The 18258-nt window shown below is 41.6% G+C and overlaps 1 protein-coding gene across 3 annotated transcripts in view; it reads right to left on the bottom strand.

Moving 5' to 3' along the window:
* The window catches only part of MAGI2 (membrane associated guanylate kinase, WW and PDZ domain containing 2), a 1132900-nt gene that overhangs the window by 100325 nt on the left and 1014317 nt on the right, over positions 1 to 18258 (bottom strand). For all 3 annotated transcript variants that reach the window (XM_081102532.1, XM_081102533.1, XM_081102534.1), the window contains one exon: positions 1040 to 1225. In XM_081102532.1, coding sequence (XP_080958658.1) covers positions 1040 to 1225 — 186 coding nt within the window. The remainder of the gene's footprint in view (positions 1 to 1039; positions 1226 to 18258) is intronic.

Below are 18258 nucleotides of genomic sequence, written 5' to 3'. Positions count from 1 at the left end.
AAACCAGTCTCCCCCTTTCTTTTCTCACAGCCCCGAATTTTAAATTTCTTCCCCCCTTGTATCAGCTTCTGAACCTTGGCACTATTGACATTTTGGGCCAGACAATTCTTTGCTGTGAGGCCTGCCCTAGGCTAACAGCATCCCTGTCCTCTATCCACTGGACGCCAGTAGCATCCCTACCTCAATCATGACCATCAAAAATGTCTTCAGATATTGCTAAAAGCTCCCTAGGGGGACAAAATCACCTCAGTTGAGAACATCTGTTTAATATTCAAAGCCAGGAAGCTGTTTGATGCCTGCTTGTCACAGTCCCAAGATGAAATCAGGTGAATGAATGAAACAGCGGGGACCAAGGTGAGTGGGTCCATCACTACTCCTCACTCTCCATGCGGGATGCTCACTCACCAGTGAGCTCCCTCCAGGGACTGAACTCCTGAACATCAGTAATGAGTCAGCAGCTCTAAACCAGTCATGAACACACTATCTCCAGAAATAGTGAATTTATGGTGAAGTTAGTGGCCCCTGAAGGCATGGCTGTGAGTCTGGGTGCTCACTACTCTTCAAGCCTCAGGAGGGAGTCCTTGTACAGAGACCTTGAAAAGGCTAAGTGGGAATTTAGAATTCTTATCAGATGAAAATTTTCTAAATGAGCTCTCTCTATACCACAAAACTTCCTCAAGCTTTTCAAAATCAATCTGACTTTGAAGAATCCTCCAGAGTGCCACTGTTAACATGAATGCATGTTGTTTTTATCTTCTGCAGATTTGTAACTCTATCATCTCTGTTGAACGGGCTCTGGCTTAATGTAACCATAAAACAGTACTCCGAGGACAACAGGGAATGGTCGAATATTCCACTGTCATGGGATTCACTCTGTTTATCCATAATGTCCCATAGCTTGATCTCCGAATGAAACTGGTACTGAGCAAACGGGATATGAGTTGCAACCGAATGCGCATTTTTGCCACGGTGGGAGTAACTCTCAACTGCTGACCCTCTGGCACCCCTCTGACGGCAGTCAGGTGGCTCGGGCACTCACCCTCCTGAGGAATGATGCGAAGGGTGACACTGAGGCCCGCGTCCTTGATCAGCTTCACGATGTCCGCGTGAGGCATGTTGATGATCGACTGGCCGTTCACCGCTAAGATCCGGTCTCCCACTTTGAGCTTTGCACAGCGATCTGCAGGACTCCCATCAATGATGCGTCCGATTTTATGGGGCACAGCTAAAGAAATTCCCAGCAGAAACAGGTATCAGGGGCAGTACCAATGCATGCTCTAGTTTTGAGTCCCAGCCCCACAGGAAACAATGTAGTATCAGATTTCCTTCCTGTGTCAGTATATTTGCCTTTTGAAATCATAATCATGCCTGTCCAATGTGGTCCTGTGCCTACTGCCGAGATCAGAGTTTTTAAATTCAAGTGCTTTGCAGTGACAGGTCAATTCCCAACACAAGGACCAGGGCTTCTCAAACTTCGGGGTGTATCATACCACCCCAGGATTAAAAACATAGCTCTTTGGGCCTTAATGTGGACTTTGTGAATCGGAACGTCCAGGCAGGAGGTAAAGAACATGAATTTTTAAATATTTCCTGCGGAGATTCCAATATATACAGAGCTTTGAGAATCATAGGCATAAAACACTGTGCCTGTGGAGTGCACACTCTAGAGTCAACGATACACAATTTCAGGAAGATACAATAAGTGCCAGGAATTTAATTTTTATCCTTTTCTATTTTGCAGAGAGGAGAAAACAGGAAAGGCCGTGTTTCTACTGTGAAAGGTTACAGATAGCATATGATAAATATATATATTTAAATATGGGCTGTGACAGGCTGGTGAAGAAGTTACGACCAACTCCCCATTCATCTACTAATCTTCAGTTTAAAGGTTGATACAGTTTTGAAATCTTACCTCTCTCGTCTTTCTGATCTAATTTACTAAGTGGGGCTGGGATCTTGCTAACATCTGATACACAATGTATTTCATCAAATCTAAGATGCCATCGATGGTACGACACCCCTTTATTTCTTATGCAAGAAAGAAAAAAGAGCCAACTCTGCCAACTAAACAATGAACATGCCATTGACTCTAAGATGCTCTCTAATTTTTAAGATACTAACCTATTAAAATGGGTGACTTTTATTCATGTAAATGTTAGGGTAGCTAGCTGGGGTCAGATATCAATGGTACACAACGTGCCTATAACCTCCCTCAAGGAGCTTACAGTCTAGAGACCTATTCCCTTTTCTTTCTTCTTTCAAGACAGGGAGCCCCAGCCAGGATATCACTGTCAAGGACTCTGTTGTGTTGCTCTCCCCATGGAAGTCAGGTATTGATTTAATCTGCATAAAGAGGCAAAGAGACACCACCCCATTCATTATGCTCCAGGGTATCTAGTCCTTGAATTCTCAATCTTGTGTATGTGTTACAGTGAAAGGCAGAACATCAGCTAATAACCACGGTAAGGAAGGACAATCAGCGAGTTAATGAACCAGCACCCTGGCCATATTTCTATTGTGAAAGGTTACATACAGGTAGCACACGGCAACACTGGCTGCACCTGCGTCTCTGAAGTGAAGCTCAGTATGTTGGAAGCTCAACCCCATTTTTATTTACCACAAGCACCGGGGGTTTTAGTTCAGAACACCTTACTTAAAGCATATTCATGATCATCTTAGAATCTATTTAATCTTAGGAGAAATGTAATAAGAATGCATTCATTTACTTATTTTTTTCAATGACATAGGTATTGCAAGTTGTTTCATCTTCAACCGTAATTAGAATGAACTTTCATTCCTGTGTTTGCCCCCTTTCATATTTAATCGTGGCCTTGGACAGTCAATAAATGATCTGGTTTCCCTGACCGTAATGTGCACGTTGTTATGTGTCCAGTGACCTTTGCAAAGTTTCCTGACTTCCTCGAGTTTCTGTTTTTCAACGCGAAAATTGCAATGATATTATCGACCTCACAGGCTGATTCTGAGAATTAAATAAACGATCATATGTAAAGTGACTAGAACAGTGCCTGGCACGTAAGACTTGACTTATCAGTATTAAGTTTTCTTTCATTCTTTTTATAGCTATCACCTGTTTTATGTTTCTCATATCACTACTGAAGTGTCTTGTGCTTGTGTACAGGCACCAGCTTGTGCTCCTCCTACACGGGACAAACCTGTGATACTGCTAAAATCAAAGCAACACTTGCTTAATACAGAGCAACAGCCCCTAAGTATCAACCAGGAAACCTGCTTCATAAGGGAAATAGAGATACGTTTTGGGGATTATATAGACCAGTGATGGCGAACCTATGACACGCGTGTCAGAGGTGACACGCGAACTCATTTTTTTGGTTGATTTTTCTTTGTTAAATGGCATTTAAATATATAAAATAAATACCAAAAATATAAGTCTTTGTTTTACTATGGTTGCAAATATCAAAAAATTTCTATAGGTGACACGGCACCAGAGTTAAGTTAGGGTTTTTCAAAATGCTGACACTCCGAGCTCAAAAGGTTTGCCATCACTGTACTAGATGAGGCCAAGACTCCTGTTTGTTTTCCTCTGGTTTCACAAAAAAAAAAAAAAAAAAAGATGTTGCAGGTTTCTGTAGGAAATGCCAACTTGTTAGTTAGCATTTGTTACTCAAAAAGAAGTCAGCATAATACAGATCTCTTCATTATACACATTGAGCCCTACACACACACACACCCACACACACCCACACACACCAGAGAGAATGCATGTTAATCCTTAAAAAATCATGTGACATACCTGATAGCATTATCATTTGCAAGTTTACAGTGGAAACAAAAACAGAGGCATAAAGTGGTTAGCAATGTGCCCGTGATCACATAGGCCAACAGGACTAGGACTCCCGGGCCGTCAGATTCCATCGCCTTTGCTGTTAACGCAAGTACCGCACTGCCTTTCTTGACTTGACAGTCTTCTCCCTCCACGAGAGCACGTGCTTCATGAGCACCTGGTGCTTTTACTTGGTGACGGCATCTTGCCTCTGAGCAGAGAATCACAGACCCTTCGCCAGTGGCCTTGATCCAGAGGAAGTGGGAGGGAGGAACTTGGCTTGATGCGGGGTGTCTGTGGCAGCTGTCTTCAGACAGGCAGGTGTGAGGAGGTGAAGAGGGGAGTGGAGGGGAGAGAAGGGGAGAGGTGGGGAGAGGAGAGGAAGGGCCAGGAAAACTGGGCAGCTCCTCAGAGCCCTTTTAGTTAGGACTTTACACCACTGTGTCATTCCTTTATTTGAAGTCATTTCTTTGGGCAGTAGAAACACTCACATTTGAAATAAAAATACAGTTTAAAGCACATACAAATGGTGTTTGGGTGATTTGCTGTTTTGAATTATTCATGCCTCTGCTCCCCTCCATTACTGTAGATCACTTAGAATCTACTGCACATAAAACCCCCAATGTTTCAAAACAAAGCTTTCTCACACACAATCTCAAAATCACACAATTTTATGTGCTCAACAACAATAAAAACAAAAATAGGTTATCATTTGTTAATTTCTAGGCATTGTGCTAAGCACTTATTTTAAATCCTTAGAGCAATGTGTGAAGTAGCTATAAAAGACTAATAATCATGCTTATTTTATTGTTAAGAAAACAAATAGGTATCAAAGCCAGGATTCAAACCTTGAAGTTACTCTCTTTTTTGGGGGGGGCGGGTATTGTGGCAGGGTGAAAGCAATTTGAATTATGAGGAGTGAGGAAATTACTTGTGAGCCTTAGCTTACAAAAGCATGCTGCTTGAGATTTTCAGAGAGTTCATTGTAAACAGACTTATTTGCTCATTTGCTCTTAGTTTCAAGGTCATTTAGATTTTATTAGGGTAGGTAGAATAAACAGCCAAATAAAAGAATGATAACGGAAATAAATTCCCTGGTACTCACATAGAATGATTGAGTGCTTACATAGAATCTGAGTGAGTACACAATTTAAAAGTGTATGTCCACAGTTGGAAGTACCCAATATAGTTATTTTAAAAAATATATTTTTATTGATTTCAGAGAGAGAGAGAGAGAGAGAGAGAGAGAGAGAGAGAGAGAGAGAGAGAATGAATCAGTGATTGGCTGCCTCCTGCACGCCCCCTACTGGGGATCGAGCCCACAACTCAGGCATGTGCCCTTGACTGGAATCGAACGTGGGACCCTTCAGTCCACAGGCTGACGCTCTATCTACTGAGCCAAACCAGCCAGGGCGCCAATATAGTTTTAATAAAATTGTTTTCTATTGGCATTTACTTGAATAAAGACTGTATTTGGAATGCTTGGCAGCTGCAGACAGCCTCACTTTTCTTTTACCAGCATTTTCCTTACACATGTTAGTACATCGAATGTTATTGTACAACAAATCATTGACAAGGGGTGTGCTCAGAGAGGATTCTCTCTGAAAACAAGATGCAGTTCCATTTGCTCAGTTGTAAGGTCGAGAGAGCTTATGACTTAAGTGCTTTCTGTGCATTGCTAATGGAATTACAGAGCATGGAAGAGGCCCTGACCTTGGTTTCTATTCTTGGGATGAATGGTACCCATTAATTCTCTGAGAATTGATGACTAAGGTAACTGCCCCAGTGCAGTCCATTTAGACAGCATGCCTTCCAGACATCATCTATCAGGTAGCAACATAAATCAAGTCTTTGGATCAGGCTTCTTGACACAGTGTGCTTAGGATACACAGATATTTGGGAAGAGTTGCAATATGTCATACAGCGTTAGACATACTGACATTTTGGAAGGAGACAATGTCTCACTGGTTAGAAATTTCCCTTTAATTGCAAATCACGTAAGTTGTGGAAAAAGAAAGCCATATTTTTCATTCTTTATTTCTTTCTGGGTAAAACACTACTGCACATTTATACTGAAGTATGTTTTATATTTTCCTGTAGCTCAATCGACTCTTTGGTACTGCTCAATATAGCACTTGTTTTAGTAGGACTATCAGAGACACTCAGTTGGACTGGATGCTCTCTAAGTTTGTACTAAAGGCCTGGATTCTTTGGGTCTCTAGCCACACCATTATAAGAAACAATGATCCTCCCCTTTTGCTGTTGGGTTCTATTCTGGGAGCTTAATGTGGTCTATTCAGGCTATTGGTTAACCAAAGAGTTATTGTGGAGTTCTATGTTGGGTCAGTTTCCATAAAGAAGATGGATGGTCACCCAAAGGATTTTTCTTGCCTTTTCATGAATTTTTTAGCTGAAAGTTTTAGCTATACTTGAGGGAAAGAGTAGTTGATACCCCACTTTTTTTTTTCATTTCCTTGTTTTATATATACTTCATGTCAGAGAAGGAAAAAACTGTGACTCATGTTTACATTTAATCATATCCTTGCTAATAGATCTCACACCGTGGAGTTGTATGTGGAGGAAAGCATTAGACAGGGAAAGTGGGTTCTGCATCAATCATGTCAAACTTACAAATGAGAAGTTTCTAAAATGAGAGTGATAAAAATAAATACTTCAAAGGCAATCAATAGCGTAAACTCTCATTAGCTCACAATTTCATTAATTTGTGAAGGTTAAACAACATGCCATTAGCTCCAAAAGGCAAAGGAAGTTAGTTTGGGTTTTGATTCCGTGACCTGATATGAGAAGATTTTTTTAAACTGGATGATTCCATATGGTTTTCTTAAAATAATCTGTGAAAATTATTTACTGTCTTGTTTTAAAATTGTGCGTTGGGGCAGGAGGATTATTTACTCCATCAACAACACGTTTCTGCAGAGCAGCTTCGGGGTAAGAGACCCTTTACTCATCAATAAAACAACACGTGGTATTAGCCTTCAAGAAACTCACAGTCTAGTTGAGGAGGCCAGGAATAATAAAATAAAAATACTTAAAACACAAATGGCGAGTCTGTGATAAAGATCTTCTGTGCAAGAAGAAAGGAGGTTACTGAGTCCCTTTGCAGACTCAGAGGCGGTAAGAAGAAGAAAGGCCATTTGAGGAGAGGGAGCAGTGTCCCTACGCTGAGTGAGTAGCAGCTCACTTAGAGAACTGGTGGCGGTAAAGAGGGTTCTGTCAAGTCCCTGCAGGAAGAAACGAGGAGAGGGTGCTTTGTAGGTGTGAGTCCCTCCTGCCCTCACAACGACAGCTTTCTTATCTGCGATTCCTGATCAGATGCCTTCCCAGCTCATCTAGAGGGACACTGAACATCCAGGAACCACAGAATAGTGATTGTCACCAAGTGTTCCTGTCTCGTCCATCCCTGGCGAAGAATCCTGTTTTTCTGTCTTCAGAAACCCGAGCCAATTTTTAATCTGGCTTATTTTCCATCCTGCCTTCCTAGAAGTCGTGAAGGAGTGTGTTCTATGGTGACAAACCCATTCAGCTGGATGTCACTTCCTGGAATGTAACCCAGTGTCCTTCAAAAGAGGATTTCTTGGTCACCAGGGGGCGAAGGTGTGGGAAAGGAAACCGGTGTTTGGTATTTTTTTGAACAATTGTGGTAAAATTAAGAAAAAGCAGACAGCATGACTGTGTTCCTCTAGCAGTCTGTGAAATTTAGCTTTCTAAAAATGAACTATCTTCTCCGAGGTTCATAGCCAAATGAGTTGCAAGACCCAAAATCGAGCAGCTGGTGTTTTAAGGACTGCATATTCCAAAAGCGCACTTTCCCCCCAGCACCCATGAGTCATTCTTTTGTGGTTGAACAGTTTCGTTACCCTGCATTTGGTAACAGGCAGATGGTCAGAGGGAAGAATGGGAAGAGGGACCCATCATTAGCGATTTGGGAGCCCAGCTGAACTCGTGTTTCCAAGGGCAGAAAGCACCATACAGAAAGTATTAACTATGTGACTGGAGAGAAAGACACACTCCTCAGCCATATCTGATCTTGTATGCTTTTATTTTGCTGAGAGTACATTGGTACTAGAAAGAAACCTCATTGCACAGGGAATGGCAATTAGCTATTACTTGTGTTCTACTCTCCTGGAACACGGGGCTGGGTTAAGATGCTTCTATTGTTTGGGAAGATTTAGTGGGCTTGTTTGTAGCCACAGGGACAGTTTCAGGGGGTGTGACTTGAGCAGTCACACAGGTCCATGCTCTCCAAAGGGCCTTGTGCTTGACTTAATGGTCTGCTGTCACCGTCTTGACATTCTCAATGGCTTTTGAACAAGGACCTCGCATTTTCATTTCGCACCAGGCACGGAAAATTATGTAATTGATCTTATGTAGATAGATCCATAATCTATTTGCTCCTTGAATCACCCCATTGTTTTTAGTGTCTGCAGTGGAAGGTGTAGATGAGAATATGTATGGTAAAGCTTCTATGAAAAATTATTACAAACGGTGGTAGAGACAGAGCAAAACAATTCCTTTCCGTTATGGCTGCATTTCTCATTCCCATACACATCACTAGAAGAGGTTCTCCAAATAATTTCTGCTAAGTGTATTCTCTTTCTCTCTCCCTCTCTCTGTCTCTCTCTCTCTCAACCAACAATTTACACATCATGCCACAGATTCATAGGGAATGGGTTTCGCAGCTCAGGCTCCTTTCCGTTGGTTTTTACAAAGTGTGCTTCTCTGGGTGGAGTGGGCGGAGCGCCAGTTGAACCCAGGTATCTTTCTCTTCGGCTGCTTCCTTCTCTTTCTGATAATTTTCCATCACATGTTTCAAGAAGCTATTCTTGGCTATTAGAGTGCTTAATAGACTCAATACGCACATCAATTCTCCTGGCAAGAATCTTGCCCTAACTTGTTTGTTCACAACAGCGCCCGCTGCATGCTGGGTGACAATGCAGATTCCTCCAGTTTTGCGACAGGAACATTTGTGAGGCGTTCCTTTTTGAACAGTGCCCATTCTCTTGAGGTCGACAATATCACCTTTCTTGTAGATTCACATGTGTGTGGCCAAAGGAACAACTCCATGTTTTCTAAAAGGCCTAGAGAACATATAGCGGGTGCCTCTCCTTCCCTTTGTGTTAGTCATTTTTATGCATTGCTGGAAGATGGTGGTTTGACTGAAAGAAAATTAAAGATCCTCGATTCTTCACGTTTTGATTCAGGAGGCCTAAAAATTACCTTAATTCTCTCATGCTGGAAGCGGTCCATCCTTGCTGCTTGACACAGTCGCTCAGGATAGAAACATCTGCACAGCATATGTTTCAAGGGACCTGGCGTATATAGCATACTGTTCTTAATATGTTTGCTCCCCTTAGTGCTGTGTGTTTTAACCAAGGTCACCTCTCCGAGAAAGGTTGTTTCCCCAGGTAGGGATTTTTCCCTGAAGTTAGGGAGGGGATGAAACTCCTTAACTAAGTGCCAGGCGGGTAGTTAATCACTTTAACTACAAACAATCATGCTTAAGCTACATAATCTTTACTCCCTGGAATGGAGATAAGAAACGCCCTAACCTTTGTAATAGAAATTGACAGGATTAAAATCAACTGGTATAAATACGGATGTAACAAGACAATAAACAGCAGAACCTCTCTGGAGATCCAAACCAGAACCTGGCTGGAGATCCTGGCTGGAGATCCTGGCTAGGCTGCTGATCAACTGAACACTGTCTCCGTGTCATTCCTTCATCGCTGAATCCGTCTACGCCTTTGGGAACTCCTGGACCTGCTGGGGTTGGACCCGGGCACTCTCATTCTGTTGTGAAAATTATTTTTATGTAACAAGTCACTTATTTTTGAGTCATTCACAAAGCAAATGGTCTTTTTTCTCTCTTCACATTGACTTTAATATATACCACCACATTTCAAGGAGTTTGTGTATTCTTTTGATATGATAATTCCCTCATAATCTGACAAAAGTCTAGATATTAGAGGGGCAGGAACCAAAGAAACTTCAGAATAGACACGATCCTCAAATCTGAAGTTAGCCAGGAGGGAATGGGTGTGGGTATGGAGAGCTGGAGAGAGAGAATGGAAAGACAGTTTCTAGACACTACGTTTTTGGATACATAAGCCTTTATCTTCTGTAGAAATATGTCTCATTTTATTGTATATATCCCAAGAAGTCACCCTTTACCTTGCTAATTTATAGGTAGCTGGGACATTCTGTTCTTTTAAATATGTTTTGGTCTGAAAGTTGCTATAGAAAATCTGGTCCCATTAAGTCAAATATCAACCCTGCTCAATATTTTTGCACTTCCCCCAAAGGCCCTGAAAATGATACACATTTCCATCACTCAGTAAGATCAGCAACCCAGGATTCTTCAGTCATGGAGTAGAAGATGAAATTATATGTTGCTCAACTTGAATAATTTTAGTGAGTAAAACTGTACAGCTTTTAGCAAGCTTTGCATACAGATAGCTAAGTAGCAAGCTGATTCAGTAATAATGGGATAATTAGAGTTATTAATATTAATATATAATGAAGGGCATCTTCTTTGCAGAGCAGAAAAACAAGCTGTTTTTACAGTCACAGCATATATTATATATGCTAATGTATATGACAAAGGTATATATATATGTATATACTATAGTATACTTATATATATATAAAAACACTGATGTGTACCTATTATTTCTAAAATAATGAAAATAAAAACAGCATTCTAAATTTAAAAAGAAACCAAATATTAGCAGATTCTTAGAAATGTGCATTAAAAAATTTAAAAGATCAAGAGAAAAACAAGAAACAAAAACTTCAAAGTGAATCCCAACATTTTTGAGTGAGATCTGATCTGGAAGACAAATAGGCCTTTGTTGTGATATACCTCTCGAAAATGAGCTTAAATCAGTGGTTCTCAACCTTCCTAATGCCGCGACCCTTTAATACAGTTCCTCATGTTGTGGTGACCCCCAATTTCATTTTTACAAATTGAACATAATTAAAGCATAGTGATTAATCACAAAAACAATATGCAATTATATATGTGTTTTCCAATGGTCTTAGGTGACCTTTGTGAAAGGGTCGTTTGACCCCCAAAGGGGTCACGACCCACAGGTTGAGACCCGCTGGCTTAAGTGGAAGTTTTGGAGAGGGACTTAAAACAGCAGCAAGCAATCCTGAGTTTGAGGTGTGGTATTCACTCCTATTCCAAACATGCAAATCTACCTTTTAAAGGGTTAGTTAATGACAAATACAGTTCCTGAATAAGAGCTTTGTTTCATTAATAATTTCTTACTGAGGGCTTATCAAATTATTACTAGAAAATACTGGATTATCCTACAAGATGAGAAAATTGTATAAAAATTCCAAAATTCGTGTCATGATGTAAAAGGGGCAAGGTACAAAGAATAATAGTACTATCTTCTAGTGATTGGAAATTCATTGTGAATAAAACAATTTAATTAAAGTAATATATGCACAAATTTAAAAAAGGGCAATCAATGTATGAAAAACCTTATAAGGAATAATCTTAGTTTTCTAATTCTCACCACCCTCTCCAATTCTGTGACCAAAGGCTGGCACCGTAAATCTTTCAGCATTTCTGATTATATTCTCAGGTGGCTATTTCTCAGTTTCTCAACTGGAGTCAATATCTATGTGTCCTGCAAAAGGAGTTTCCACTTTTCTGTCTTTAAAATGCCTTCCCCACTCATGCCCATTCCTTCCTTCTTCATTAACTACCGTTTTATCGGTGTGTAAGAATGGGAGGAGATAAGCATGTTATCGTGTTAACACCATTAAATAGGAACTAAAGTATCTTTAGTAAATTTAAATCAGTTGCTGAAGTTAATATTTTGGTGCACTAGTTAGAATTTGGAATCTTTTTGGGGAAAAATGATCAATAATTTATGAGCTCAAACCTTAAAAGTCCTGTTGTCTCCTATAGCCTTGACAGATACACATATAAAAAAATCAACTGATTTCAAGAGTTCAGAAAAATGTCATAAACTGACATTTCATCAACCCCAGGTATTGGGTTAAAACGTTCCATAAAACCACATTTCTTCTTTTCCTCTGTATCTTGCAACTGCCTTTGGAGACGTCACTCCCATCCATGCACTTGGCCCTCAGTAATTTCTCAGCAGGCCCCATAGAAATGGCTGGTAGTTAACAAGCAGGTGTTGCTGACAAGTCATGTTTCTCATTTTTATGGATGCAGTGTATTCTATCTCTGCCACCTCCTGTTTCCTTTTATAGCTTCTGAAATTGTGTTTTGTAAAAAGTCACTTGGCTAACTTCACACCATTTCCCTGTTATAATAGGTAAGTGTCAAAAGCCATCAGGTGCAATATCAGCTTTCCATTGTATTCCCCTAAGTCCTCTGGTAGATAACAATTTCTTGCAATATTTTCTTAATGCAAATGAAAACAGATACTAACCCAGGCAAAGATCCCTTCCGAACCAGCTGTCCTTTTCAATATGTTATCCAGATGATTACATGAATATTTATTGGTTCTTCATTTTCCACAGAAGCCAACGTTCCTCTAACAGGGTATATCATGTTTTAACTTGAAATAATGCAAATTTTGCATGACTGGATAAAACTCAATATGAATAGTCCCCCAAGCACAGTGTTCAGGAGCTCAAAGTTAATATATTTTGATCATATATTAACTTTGAAAACAACTTGCAGCATGACCTCTGAATGGCCAAATAAATCATGTCAGTTTTCTTACTTGAAAAGTGAGACCATCACTGCATATGATTTTTCTTATCCTTAGCTTTCTTATTTCCAAATATTGCACGTTTTAACTTTATTTGGAATTTCTGCTCATGTGTATTTTCTCACATCCTTTGGACTTTAAAGTAAGTGTATGTTTTCATTTTTACTAAGCAGACATGTCTCCATAATAATTTCACCTGAGAACATCATCATCAGATGATATTTATTACTCTAATATGAGAAGTGGAACAAAAGAAGTGTTGAAGAGCCTCAAAATGTATTTTGTTGTTCAGAGTGAAATACCAATTACACTGTAGAGGGAAGAGACCAAAAGTGAAACAGCACTTAACTGAAAAAATAAAATAAGGATGACAAAAAAGCACATGAAAAGGTCCTCAGCATCATTAGTCTTTTTAGGGGATAAATGCCAATTAAGACCAAAGTGAGATACCACAAGACACCTCTTAGAATGGTTAAAACAAAAACAAACAAACAATAAAAAACAAAACAAAAAGCAGAGCCTGAAAGAAACAATACCCTAAGGATGTGGAGCATTTGGATTCCTCATATATGGGACTATAGAATGGTATAGCCACCTTGGAAATTGGTACCATAAGAACCAGAAATCCCACTTCTAGGTGTCTAACCAAATGAAATTGAAACCTGTTTTCACATAAAACCTATTTAAAAAGGTTTATAGAAGTTTTATTCATAATCATCAAAATTAGGAAACAACCCAAATATTCTTCAATTAGGGAATGGGTAAAAGAAAACCACCATGGTACATCCACACAGTGGAATACTATTCAGCAATTAAGAGGAACCAAATACTGACACCCGAGAAAACATGGATAAATCTAAAATGCATAATGTGAAATGGAAAAAGCCAGACTGAACTCATAAGGCTATATACTGTATAATTCCATTTCTGCAGGAAAAGGCAAAACTATAGAACAGAAAGCAAGGTTGTGCTTGCCAGGAGTGGGGGTGACTGGGGCGGTTGGGGGGGGTGTTGACTTCATTGTTACATAACTAAATGTTTATCAAAACTCACAGAATATAGACCCAAAAGAGTAATATTTAGTATATTTAATTAAACCTTAAAAATGGGAGAAAAGTAAAGAAAGTCAGGGGTTGATAAAGAGGAGCTTTTGGATGGAAATACATAGAGGTATAAAGACCTGATGTCAGATGAGTAGGAGAAAGTGGTGGGAGGGGTGTGAAAGGGTCCGGGAAGGCTTCAGAGAGGAAGGGCTGCCTAGCCTGCACTGAAAAAGATATCAGGACATTTCCAGGTGGGCTAGTATGGGGAAGGCACCACAGCCGCAGGTGAGGTGACTTGCAAAGGCACAGAACTGGAGAGTAGCAGTCTGTGTCATGGGTGCGGAGTGCAATGAGCTCAGACAGTGAGACCTGGTAGCTAGGGCCAGATCATGAGAGGCCAGGCTGTGCCAGGGAGCGTGGAATTTTACAGCCAAAGGAGAAGTCTTTAGGGAATAAATAGGCACATGTCAAAAGCCATCACTAATGAATCGGGAAAGCTAAGTGATATTGTTGGTTGTTTTAGAAAGAGGACCATTGTGGCAGGTGAAGGGTGGACTGAAGGATGAGAGGGAGGGAAGAAGGCTGGAGGCAGGGCGCCTAAGGGCGGTTACAATGCTCCAGAGCTCTGCAGCCTCACTGGGGACCGAGCCTGCAACCTGGGCATGTGCCCTGACCAGGAATCAACCATGACCTCTTGGTTCATAGGTCGACGCTCCACCACTGAGCCACACCAACCGGCACAGGGCCAAACCTTTGAGCTATGTGCTCGCTCTTCCTTGCTTATTGGACGATTCTTCTGTCACAATGAATCCATAAATATACATGTTTATGATGAACAGTTTCTGAACAGAAGGTTTGGGGCACTTCACCCTTGAAAGCAGATGGGCTCATCAGGTGCCCAACATCTGGGCATGTTTGTGGAGCAAACCTTTGCCTGGCTTATAAAAATAAGATCTGGAAGAAATCAAACTGGAAAATGAAAATGCCAAGAGCAGCCCCCACTATTTAGTTAATATTTTTGGCTTTGCATATATCGTAGGAATGCCCGGTGAGTATCACCAGAAAACACTGACCGATTAACCTGGAGAAATGATTCCCACCACATACTGGCAATAGTTTGTTTGCGAAAACAATCCAGCTTAAATTTCAAAATCATTGCTGATCAAATGAACAGATAAAAAGGGTTTGGTGTGGTAGGAAGGACTGGGTAGAGGGACTCCCCGAGTCCTTGGCGAAAGCTGGGGCTCAAAAAGAAATGCCATTTACTCCAGTTCAAATGGGAAAAAATATTCTCTAATAGCACTCTTTCAACATCGCTGAAAAACGATGATAAATAACATCACTGGGTTCAGTTAACAACATGCTTTTAAAGTGGTTGTGTACATGGAACCAGCTTTTCTTATGTAGCTGATGGTTGGGAAAAAAAGAAGAAAAAATAAAATTACAGAGAATTGAATCCAACATGAGGCCCTGAATAGATTATAAGGATAATGTGTCTTCTGAAAAGGTGACCTGCAGGCTTGCAATTGGTTTGAGCCCCCTAGGAGAGGGATGGGCATTTCCCACTGGGGAAGGGTGATTCTGCCTGAAGCCTGGGCCCTCTTCACAGACACACTCTCCCTGTACCATCCAGAGACTAGCAAGAAGCTGCAGGACACAAGCCCAGAGGGAACAGCCACTGATCACCCACATCCGAGACTTTCAGACAACCGAATAGCTGAAGGTAAGAAGATATCTCTGCGGCTGCCTGGAGAGTCTTTGAACACAATAATAAAAACCCTCTTGAAAAACGATTCCCTAGTGGGAAGAACTCATGATTTATGAGCTCCATTTAAACAATAATAAAAATGGCCCAGGATTCTTAAAAAACGCACTGTGAACACTTAGATTTTTTCTTATAGGTTGGATTTCTCTTCTTCTTGAGAACAAATACGAATGATGGTGCTTCTCTGGAGGTTTATTTTTATAATTTAACGATCTTTAAATTTGTTAGTGCGGTGAGAATGAAATGTTTCCATGCGTCTTTCCATTTTACTAGAGGCTTCAAAGTTCAGATATCACAGTACTCAGAGTTTGATGCAAAATCTTTTCTTGTTTGCCTGTCTGTTTACTGGTGGGACCTAGTCAGCCAGGTTTAAATTGGGGAACAAAACTAATCATGCTCAGGATTGGAAAAAATGGAATTTAATCAATAGGTCCCATTCATCCTGGTTTTAGTTGGGTAGGATCCTAAAAAGAAAGAATGCGATTCAGAAGTTGTTCACTTGGAACTAAAATGGGCTGCTTTGTGAATGAAGGTTGTGAAAGGAATAAATAATTTGAAGTAATACTTTTTTTTTTTAAGGAGCTTGGGCTGCCGTCCAAACCCTCCTGTTTAGGACAATATAATTATCGCTGAGGTGGTGCTCACACAGATGGACGGCGATTCCAGGAACAGTCAGTGCCAGGATGAGGTGAATCAGAGAGCAGCCTGAGGACAAGGGCTTTGCAACCCAGATGCGTCCAATGTCCTTCCGATTTCCGGGGCTGCCCAGGGGCACAGAGATGGCCCCTGAACCCAATTCCTTAGAGAGCCCTCTCACTTAAGACTTCGCCACGCCCTGAGCTGACTATTGAATCACTTACTCGGGCTGAGAACAACTGATGAGAAGTATGTATTCCAGGACACTGCTCTAGTTCCACCTTAGCATAGTGTGATTTTCCATGCTGGCCAGGACCAGCTTGCACAATTCCTCCCCTGAAGTCAGTGATTTTCAACTGGTGTGCTGCGGACATTTTTAAGACATGCAATACCTTACTATTTAGTCAGGGGCATGGACCTCTTTTCCCTTAGATTGTCAAATAAAAATATGACAACAGCCAAGACAATGTGAGTGCCTTGTCTTAAACCAGAAATATATAGAACATATAGTAGAGTTGCATCTTATTAGTCACTTCATATAATAAGGTTGTGTCTGATTGGTTAATTCTTGGAACCAGAAATCTATATACGAGTATGGGCTGCTTTGGAGCAAAAGGGTAGGTATTACTATTTTCTTTGTATATTAATAAAAATTATACCTATTTTTTGTCAGATAGGCAAAAAAATGTAATCTATTTTTTGATGTGCGGCAGAATTTTAGTAATTAGTTTTACAATTTAATGATCTTTAAATTTGTTAGTGCTGTGAGAATGAGATGTTTCCATGTGTCTTTCCATTTTTAATAGAGGCTTCAAAATTCAGGAATCAAAATACTCAGAGTTTGATGCAAAATCTTTTCTTGTTTGCCCGTCTGCTGAAATGAGATGTGCCAGAGTTGAAAATGGTTGAAAATCGCTCCCTGAGCGATCCTTGGTTGTGTTGCCCATTCTCAGAGATCAGTCTTGCTGCCTTTGAGGGGTGTAACATCTGGGTTTAGGTGCAGGGAAAGTCAGAGCAGCATGTGTTCACACTTTCACTTTCATGAGGACAGTGCCAGGTCACTGGGTGAGGGTCCAATCCAATCCCACCAACACAAATTATGTGACAAATCCTCGAAAAGCACGCTCCCAGGAGCTGTGAGGGGTTCACAGAAATGTCACCATGTCTTGCCCTTAAGAAATTTATTTAGGGGACGAAACATAGAGATATTAAAAGTAAAATGGCAATAATAGATAGTAATCCTATATAATAAAGAGCTAATATGCAAATGGTCATCACGCCCTCATGCTGTCACGCCGTCACACTCAGACACTCAACACTGGGGAGAGGGGAGAGGGGACCAGCCAGGCTGCAGCCCAGGAGAGGGACAAGCCACCCGCCCTGTGCTCCTGGGAGCCAGTGGCCGCACCTGCGGCCCGGGAAAGGGACAAGCCACACACCCTGCAGTCCCAGGCGCCAGTGGCTGCACCTGTAGCCCAGCCCAGGAGAGGGACAAGCCACATGCCCTGCGGTCCCAGGTGCCAGTGGTTGGAGCTGCGGCCTGGGAGAAGGACAAGCCGCCCACCCCGTGGTCCTGGGCATCAGCGGCTGGGGCTGTGGCCTGGGAGAGGGACAAGCTGCCCACCCTGGGGTCCCGGGTGCCTGCGGTTGGCCCGGGTGAAGCAAGCCCAGGTCCTGGGTGCCTGTGGCCAGCCTGAGGAGGGAATCCTGGGTCCTGGATGCGGCGTGAGGCAGAGGTGGTTAAGGGTGATCAGGCCAGCAGAGGAGCAGTTAGGGGCAATCAGGCTGGTAGGGGAGCAATTAGGGGCGATCAGGCAGGCAGGCAGATGTGGTTAGGGGTGATCAGGCAGGCAGAGGAGTTAGGGGCAATCAGGCAGGCAGGTAGGCGAGCAATTAGGAGCCAGCGGTCCTGGATTGCAAGAGGCAGTTGGACATCCCCCGAGGGATCCTGGTTTGGAGAGGGTGTAGGCCGGCTGAGGGACCCCCACCCTCCTGCATGAATTTCATGCACTGGGCCTCAAGTAACAGACATAATAACAGATGGAAAGCCAGGGAGCAGTCGACAATTAAGGGGCTTACAGGCAAGAATTCCATATAAGAATGAATGAAAAGATTTGAGGGAGAACGTGGAGGGGTTCAGGCAAAGTCTAAGGGATGAAGAGATTTCTGAGCTAAGTGTGAGAGACGTTTGCTGTTTGGGCAGTAGCCTTTTCCTCACAGGGTTGCTGTGAAAATTCTGCACAAGGTAAGATTCTTAGCACAGTGCCTGGGAGAAAGCTTAATAACATT

The sequence above is a fragment of the Myotis nattereri genome (assembly GCF_964212035.1).
Source record: "Myotis nattereri genome assembly, chromosome: 11".
Classification (NCBI taxonomy): Eukaryota; Metazoa; Chordata; class Mammalia; order Chiroptera; family Vespertilionidae; genus Myotis; species Myotis nattereri.
The sequence above is the reverse complement of the archived record's forward strand: the minus strand, read 5'-3'. Positions and strand labels throughout refer to the sequence as shown.